Source organism: Conger conger, chromosome 1 (genome assembly GCF_963514075.1).
Source record: "Conger conger chromosome 1, fConCon1.1, whole genome shotgun sequence".
NCBI classification, from domain to species: domain Eukaryota; kingdom Metazoa; phylum Chordata; class Actinopteri; order Anguilliformes; family Congridae; genus Conger; species Conger conger.
The window spans coordinates 28,605,387-28,614,626 of NC_083760.1; the positions used below are offsets into that span (position 1 = coordinate 28,605,387).

The window sequence follows — 9,240 nt, forward strand, 5'->3', positions numbered from 1 at the left end:
TAATAATAACAATTATTATTATCATCATTATTATTGTTATTATTATTATTATTATTATTATTATTATTATTATTATTATTATTATTATTATAACATTATACTTTAACATATACATTGAGTGACGAGTGACATACTTTCAACAACTGACAAAATGAAACCAGACGGTCAAGTTCAGAAAAAATCCAAATAACACTTTAATATAGATTCTGTCCTTGTTGTCAACTACAAGAATACACATTTACAAGCCATAAATAAGAATTACACTAACGATTGAAGAACCTAAGTCTCCCACATTGCATCTAGAATTCAATTAGCAGCCTCGGTATCTTCAGCCTTATTTTACAACAGTTAGTTATTTTTGGTCTGTATTAAAAACCACCGCGTCAGCCTGGAAACAACAGATTTTGTCACATATTAACAATCCATTACAAAATAATTACTAAACAAACCTGACAACTAAATTCAGTGGGAAAAATAAAAAATGATGAAAAATAAAGGGAATGCATGTGCCCGAACTATAATTTTACAAATGTACAAATATTTGGAAAATGTCCACCTGCAGCAGGGAAATTTAAGAGGAGTTCATGATGGGTCTGGAATACACACCTTGATAGTAAGAAGTGTCAGCGGACATTGGCGAATCTAGTCCCGCTTTACTCGCCATTGAACTCATAGATAGTGCCCCCGTCATTGGGGAACCGTACCCAGAGTAATGCATCACTTGTTCATAGGTTTTCAAGTCCATTTTGTGATGCTGTTGTTCCGAGGACATTAGATTGTTAATGGAGAAAGGATGATTGAATGAGTAATGGTGCTCCGGCTTCAGGTGTGCTTCGTGAGCGAGGACAGAGTGGTGCTGCGACAGAAGGTGCTGCGCTTGTGTAGTCGGTGAGGACGTGTGCTCTGGGCTCAGTGCCTGTCCGGACTTCATGTCCGACAAGGACCTTTTCTGGTCACTCGAGGACGAATTGGACTGGGGGGATTCGTTGCCGTTGCAGCTCTCTGAGCTGCTGTTAGATCCACCCTCCGACGTTTTCCTGCCTGACTCCTTGCCGCACTTTTTGTCGCACTTAAACCGTTTTTGTCTCCTTAGATAGCAGCCGTTTTCAAACATGTTCCCCGAATCTGGGTGGAGCGTCCAGAAGGAGCCTTTTCCCGGCTTATCCGGGGATCTAGGCACTTTGAGGAAACAGTCGTTGAAAGACAGGGAGTGCCGAATAGAGTTCTGCCAGCGTTGCTGGTTCTGACGGTAAAAGGGGAAGAGGTCCATGATCCACTGGTAGATTTCGCTCAGAGTGAGCATTTTGCTTGGAGACTGTTGGATAGCCATCGTGATGAGAGAAATATACGAGTAAGGTGGCTTGGCGTGCGTGTAGCTTCTTCTGTACGTTTTGGGGTCCCGGGATCTGTTGATATTCGACTGTCCGTACATGGGGCTCATAGCGTTCATGTTGTTGTAGGACGTCAGGGAGTTCATTGACGGAGGCTGCGCAGACATTGGACTCATGTTTGGGCTGAGAGCGGCGGTCATGCCCGCCATCCCCGCGCCCATACCATTCATGGCTCCGGTGCTGGGTGACATGCCAGTCATTGAGGGGCTCATGCCCGTGTTCACGTAGGACATGTTCATGGAGCTGCTTGTCATGTTGGACGTTGTGGTCATGCCCGGCATGCTCATGTAGCCGTTCATAGTGTTCATTCCCAGTCCAGCGTTCATGTTTCCGACGGAAGTGTAACACTGAAAGCAGAGACAACAAGCGGCGTAATTAGTCAGTGAATTCAGTTTTGGCTAACTGTCATTATGAACCGCACTGAAAAACGTGATTTCTAAGTTAATTTGCAAAAAAATCCACAAATAATCTCTCATGAACCCTAGTCATATTAATGGTTCGCTTGTACAAGCCTGGATTGATTACAAACAGAAGGCTCACGTAATTTCTGTTTCTAGTCTATATGTTCCTGCTTCTGAAGTAGCGTACCTTAACGAGTAGCCTATACAAATCAAATACTTGATAGTAGCCTACGACAGGTTTATGTTTCGACTCTAATAAACTGTTAAATGTTAAAATAAAAACCGTGAAGCATATATAAACAAATTAAAGTAATACAATAGCCTACAAATATATGAGGTATTTGATTTTCGGTTTTAAAAATCAATATTTATAGCTGCTATTTTTAATGAATTCTTCATCGAAGAAGTCTATTTACCCGAAAGCAACGTGTGTCAAAACATTCATTTAAAAGTAATAATGATCAAATAGACACAAGAATGTAAACACCCACAAGGAAAACCTGATTGAACGTCTGTGTACTTTAAAGCAAATGCATACAAAACGGATCGGCACCATTCTGTCAAAACTAAACATACCTTAAATTATAAAATGAAATAGTATGTATACATATTATCACAATTCGGGGGGGAGGGGGAAAGTTTCCCCTACATACCAAACTCAACTTTGTTAGGATAGTGCAGCGTAGAGATGGGGAGGATTTGGAGGCGCCTCAAGTCAATATTTGATCACACAGTTAATATTATCTCAGGGCTAATATTGAATTGTATAAAATGGGATCGGCTTTCGACGGAAAAAATATATAAGCTACCAACCTCGGGTTCTCCGTAATAGGTGCTCCAGTCTGAATGTTCGTGTCCTTCCATTTTGACTGCTCCGAGCATTGTGGAAGTTTCAGTCACTTAATTTTGTCCAACAGCCTCTCTCTGTCGCAGATGGGCAAGGCGTCCTCTAAAAGACGATATCGGACCACGGGGTACCCAGGTCGTTGGTCTGCTGTCTGGTCAGGGATTGGCGCATGTGTGTCTTTGAGTCGGCAGTGCCCACAGGCGCCGAAAAGCGTCTGATGATGACTTGAGTAGAAATGACGTTGCCGGCTGGCTGTAAACGCAGTGATATAGCTCTGTGCGCCAAGCGAGCCTCCAATCCCCACTTCTTTGTTGCCCTATTTGAATAATCTGCTCACACCTAGGCGCGAGACTACTCGTTTGGGCCCGCTATTATACACCTGCGCTAGAAAAAAAATAAAAAAGAACAACCCAATTTGAAAAGCTTCACTATAACTTAATTGTTTTCAATTAGAAGGGACATAAGCGGTAATTCAGACTGCTAGCTCAAGACGTTTTTATATTATGCACGTTCCTTTTGGCCTTCAGAATTCTCAATTTACAACTTTTATTCAATTATTTTATTTTTATTGACAACTGGGAGTGTGGTCTGTATTCTTACATTTTTACGTGGCCCCCTGAGAGCCGCAAGTCTTTTTTTCCCACGGCACGGGCTAATAGCTATAGGGATCTGTTTGCAATGCTTGATATATTTATTTACACTAACATTTAACAGTGAACCGTTTCACGAAGTTAGCGGTGTTTCACGAACTTTGTGGTGCGTTTTTCAAGGTTGTTCGTTAACATAATCTCTGTCTGTGTTGGCATACATTGGTTACAAAGATAAAAGAATAAATAAATAAAACAAAATTAAATAAATAAACGTCGTTCAGTGGACTAGCGTGCCACGTATGCTAACTTGTGAACAATAACACAACGGACATATTTAATTTGATTGCTTTTTACCAATGTAACGGAACATGTTTTTATTGACTGTGCCGTTTTTTACACTGTTTTGGTTTATTTTTGCGTGTTTTACTGTGTACGAGCACATTGCATAGCTAACACCTGAGAAAAAAGTTGCAGCTGACAAAGTGAGTTCCACCGAAGTTATACTTTGGCCCAATGGCTCCAGAGTTTCGCAACGAAAGCAAACATTGAGGACGGACATTAAGACCCAACTTTATATTTTATGTAACTGTCAGGGATGGCAAATAGACTTTCTCAACTCACAGATGCCACTATACACCGCCAACATATTCGGCCTTGATGTATTTTATGTAAGCCTGTTATTATATCATATTCCCTCTCATGAGAATCATAATAATAAACCTAGACCACTTATTCCAGAGTGTCAGAATTGCCAGACACTGGTCTTCATGTATGGACTCTGGAGTAGTCAAATACGGCCTAAGAAGACCAGACTACAGCCCATAATTCGGGTTACAGAGAACGGGTAAGAAGGTGTGAAACAAAACAAATGTAGGCTACACATATCATAATAAACCAACATGAATACCAACACATGAAAACCGCCGCTTAATCCTGATGCAGGTCCTCGTGTGTAACATACATTTTCCAGATAGCATTGATTGTCTATTTGTATTAGACCAACAACCAATGTGAACTCCTATTGACAACTTGCCGCGCAATTTAGATTGAAATTGAAAGAAGCGATAATTATTTCAAGCAGCATGTAGCCTAAATCCTCCTATTAGGCATGCCTTTTGTTAACTGATCAATGTGTACCCGGTTCAATCCATTTTTTACAGGGAGAGAATAATGAACAATGATAATGTCGTTTTTAATTGTTATAGAGGCGAGGGGGAACACAATATGCCCACCAAAAATTCAGTTACGATTATGGGGTTCTACTAATGGACAAGGCATTATTGCGACTGTGTGTAAGTCTACGGTAAAATTGTGTTAATTTAGTATTACGTTTGAGAGCGCCCTCTATTGGATGAAGTACCGCCAAAAATGTTCTATACCATGTCAATAGCCGTATTCAAGCACTGTGTTCTGAACATGCGTCCCTGAGATGACCCTCAGGTTAAGATTATGGAATTAACCTATCATACATCACCTAAGTCTGGCTTCTTCTGGTCATATTCTCATGTCCGTTTTGTACGCAGTAAGGACAAGCACCAATGGCTTACAGAATGTAATACCCATGCACAATAAATATCAAATTGGCCTGAAGCGGAGTTAGTTCACTCCTAAATCTGTTAAAATATAAGACATCCATCGACCATGACTCAATATCATTAAGTCAGTTCTGTATGTTGTTTGCATTCAAATACATGGCAGTCTGTCCATAAGGTATTGTATATGTGTGTGTGTGTGTGTGTGTGTGTGTGTGTGAGTGTTTGTGTGTGTGTGGTAGGGGGGAGGGGTACTTCAAAAAGTAAAATGGTTCAGTGTGTGCTAATGAGTCAAAGTCCAACTTCATTTGGGTGCTGACTTCCCTCTTACTACCCTATCCTTCTCACTGGCCTTTTTTGAGAACCAAAACCTCAATATCCAACACATCAAGAATAACTTGGGTGGAACTGAAAAAGTGAATTCAATCACTTATTTATAAATGGCAACCATTTACTATTTACTTATTTTTCACATCACAAGTTAGTGCTTAATTATTGCCAGTCAGTGAAGTGACCATCTCTGCCACATTAAATGCCACAGAAGAAATCTTACTGCAGTATATATACAAATGTGGTGTTTTGTTCTGTTTTTGGACAATTAAGCATATAGGTTACATATTATCACATTCATCTTCTTTAAAATTAACTGCTTTGGCCCTATCACAGTTGTCTCAATGACTTACACACTGCAAAATGACATACATTTGCATTCACACAGGTGGAAATTCCATATTCTGAATGACATATTTTCCCTTTTCCTGCATATGGTAACTTTCCTGTATACCAATATGATTTATCTTTTGCTGTTTTGTATGGCGCAATACTGTGAATGTAGCATTCTTTATAACTGTAAAGAGCAAAGTAGCGTAAAGGCTAGAAATGCAATGGATGTCACCAGTCGCAGTGATGTTTGGTTTATATTCTGGGTGACTGGAGTGTGTTTATACTTTTTGCTACGGACAATGACCACAGTCCACAAATGTTCTGCGACACTCAACTGAAACTGGCCTTAATGGTCCAATGGTTCCATAAATCATTCATACATTTACAATTCAACTTTGGAGGAGACACACTGCATGACTACCTAGTCTTGTGTAGTCAAACACCAGATTTCACAAGCATGCTAGCTAGACTAGTAATCATTGAATATGTAAATATAGGGGTGTGCACCGTCTTTGCCCCAGAACTATGCATTATGCCTGAGACAGATCAGGAAGGTAGTCAAATGTGTCACTTAATCATATCAATATGATTTTTATCAAAATTAATAGTTTATAATTGGTTTTACACGTGGCATGCAGGATACAAATTACAATGTTTAATTCTTAATTCTTGTTCCACAAAAGTTTTACACCTGTCTTGGAACCTTGGAGTTTTGCTGAATATTTTGGATAGTATATTCTACATGAATGGACACCTCAGGATCAAAATGTACTGTGCAAGTTGAGAAATTCTTTGAATCTGTTTTAAGCTTGTCCAGCTGGTTTGAGTCTGGTCTGGAGATGTTCAAGATTGTTGAGCAAGCAACCATGCTGGCAAGACCAGCTTGGTACAAACAACAGACCAGTACTATAGTCCAGATGGTGTCTAGCTGGAGTAGAAGCTGGTTCAGCTAGATTCCATCTCTGGGTGAAGAAACAAAGGAAACAGAGGGAATTGAGTGTAAAGACAGAAATTGTGCCTTTTAGCCATGTACAAAAGCAGTGGGTTTGCTGTGGGAAGAAAACCACTTCCTGTATATTGAAAAAAATGTTGTACCTCCAATAAAATATGTGGTGCACATCTACTGGACCTTGAGTTCACGTTAAGGTCAGTGGAGTCATTGTACCAGACTTTACCGAGTACCAGACATTTTTGCAAATAACCTGGTATCTGTCCCACCTGGAAGCTCAAACCATGACAATGGATCTCTTACCATCAAGCATGCCTTAGAATTATCTATGAAATGGTTAACTGACCACTAAATGAATGTGAAAACTTGTCTTTTTAATGGAAGAGTCCACAAGAACAGACAGAAAGATCATGAAATATTATTTTTGGAGAAATTATCAAGGATTTCTTCCATAATATTCAACAACATGATGTGAAGAAGCTGTGTGTTGCTTGAATGTATTCATAAAATGTATGAAATCAGGTTGAGATCTATGATTAGGTTTGCACCCCACCAATTTTCAGCTGACTGACTGCAGCTGCTACCTAGCTACTTTGGTGCCTAGATTAATCAAATGTAGTTTATTAGTTGGCTGGCAAGCATAAAGTCTAGATAAATCTGTGTTGAAATTGAATAAAGAACCACCCTATGTCTTTGATAGGTTCACGCTGTAAACAAGCTGGGGTTGAAGATGGCTATGGCACAGGCCGAGCAGAGCATCACCAAAGATGACACTCGGTACCTTGTGATGGCTATGGGTCACAGATTTCAAAGAGTCATTGCGTGCAAAGAACGTGTAACAAAGTACTAAACATGACGACTTCTATTTACATAACATTAATATGTCCCAAACATTATTGTACCGTGAAATCTGCCAAATGACAAAAAATTGCACAAACTGTTCTGTAATTTCTACATGCTGAACTACAATCCGTCTGGTTGTTAGTTGGAGACTTGACCTCTAAGCTACCTGCCACCCAAAATGATTTCAGGCTCATGATTTTATTGCTCATGATTCACTGGTACACCCCCACCCATAACCTTCCTGATGCCAACTTCCTTTCTCCCATCATTAAGACTGAGCATCAGACCTGGGGTGACCGATTATTTTACTTCGCCACCCCCTCTCTTTGGAACTTTCTCCCCAAAAGATTCCACCTCACTTGCCATATTAAAAAGCATGAGGTGGTAGCCCAGTGTGGTTCTCTCTCATTGGTTTCTCTGGACTTAATTACCCCTGATGGGTTTTAGCTGTGTGAGCTCTATATTAAGTTTCCTGTTTCCTAGGCTTGGTGCAGACTAATTGGCAATTGCTGCAGAGCACTATCCTGTGTCGTCTCTCTAGTGTGTAGGGGTTTACGAATCCCCGGAAGCTACAGTGTCGATCCTATTTGTGAGATTTGGGCACTGTTTAGTGAGTTCTCTTAGCAGACCTATTCTTAGCTCAGTGGAGGGTGGTTTGCCCTTGTTTCTTTTGTTTATTTTGTCAGAATCTTTAATGTGTGTCATTTTCTGAAAATGTACTGAAAATAAATGTTCTATTATTATTATTTGGCTCATTGCACTTGATAAAAATTGCATTCCTTTTCAATAACTTCATAAACAGAACAAACAACTCCTTGTTCCACCACAGTTTGTCCTTCACCTTATCCATTGACATGACTTTGCTTCGTCAGCCATCTAGAGTCCACAGTTGGCACTCACATAGACATGCCTAGCATGTGTGTTCATTATCAACCCTGCGCCAATCAGAAGCAAGTACCCATTGCAATTTGAGTTATCGATTGTGAAGCCACATCTAGCACTTCAGATATTTATTATACTGTGATCTCTGCCTAACATAACTATTACAGTGAATGCTGCAAACCACTTAATTGATTTAGTAACACAAATGATTTTCTCAAAAAATAAAAGAAAAAGTAATGAACACTTATGTTTTAAATTAAAGACAAAAAACAGTTTTAAGGTGTACCTTTGCTAAAAAGTGAATAATTACCAGATAGTAACTGCCAACAGGTCATTCACACTGTGATGAACTGAGGTGAATGTTCCAATTCATGTGTGGTCAATAAAGTGGTGCTGTGTATGCAGATAAAACATGTTCATGATAAGCTGAGGTCTTTTGTTGTGTACAATATATTTTTGAATCTGAAAACAAGAAAACCTTTTGGACCTCCATATGCAGATACAACACAGTACAAGGACAGTATTGCAGTAAAAACAGCATAAGCATAGAAAAAAATAGAATAATCAAGTCAAAAATGTATGTTGCATGATGCAAACATGAAATAACATAGCCAGAAATCAAACAAATGGTTTAGCATGAAACCTGAGCAGTAAATGTTCAGCGTTATATTGCCTCTTAGAGAGTACATATGGTCCCTATTGGACTTGTATGTATCCTGTTAGAGTTGAATTAAAGACTGCACATTTTACTGCATACGGTTGCATCAAAATTACCAAGCAGACGCAATCCAATGAGTCAATCTCTCAGTGAATTGACTGAAGAATAAAATGAATTTTCATTCGCTAGACCCACTTACTTCCTGCACTATTAATGTTACTGTGGCTTTGGTGCCAGCTTAACCCAAAGCAGGTAAGTCCGGTTTGATTTAAGTGCATACTGGCTAAGTGTGTTTGATTGAATCTAGCCCTTGTAGAATTTCTTATTCCGATTGTAAAAATGAAAAACTGATATTCCACCAGGCTAGAGAAAATTCTCCCAAAACACAAAAAGGGGTTTGCACTGAACTAGAGAATGTTGTGTATAATTGCTTGTTTTACTTTTGTATTAACTCTATTCAAACAAAGACTATGACCAGAAATTC

General features: G+C 39.4%; 1 protein-coding gene across 1 annotated transcript; it reads right to left on the bottom strand.

Annotated features, from left to right (window-relative positions):
• Positions 1–319: 319 nt before the first annotated feature.
• On the bottom strand, positions 320–2,822 carry foxa2 (forkhead box A2). The gene is made up of 2 exons (XM_061252846.1): positions 2,606–2,822; positions 320–1,738 (listed from the first exon to the last, which is right to left on the bottom strand). Exons 1-2 carry the CDS (start codon positions 2,672–2,674, stop codon positions 572–574), a joined length of 1,236 nt encoding a protein of 411 aa, XP_061108830.1. The 5' UTR covers positions 2,675–2,822; the 3' UTR covers positions 320–571.
• Between the last annotated feature and the right edge of the window lie 6,418 nt (positions 2,823–9,240).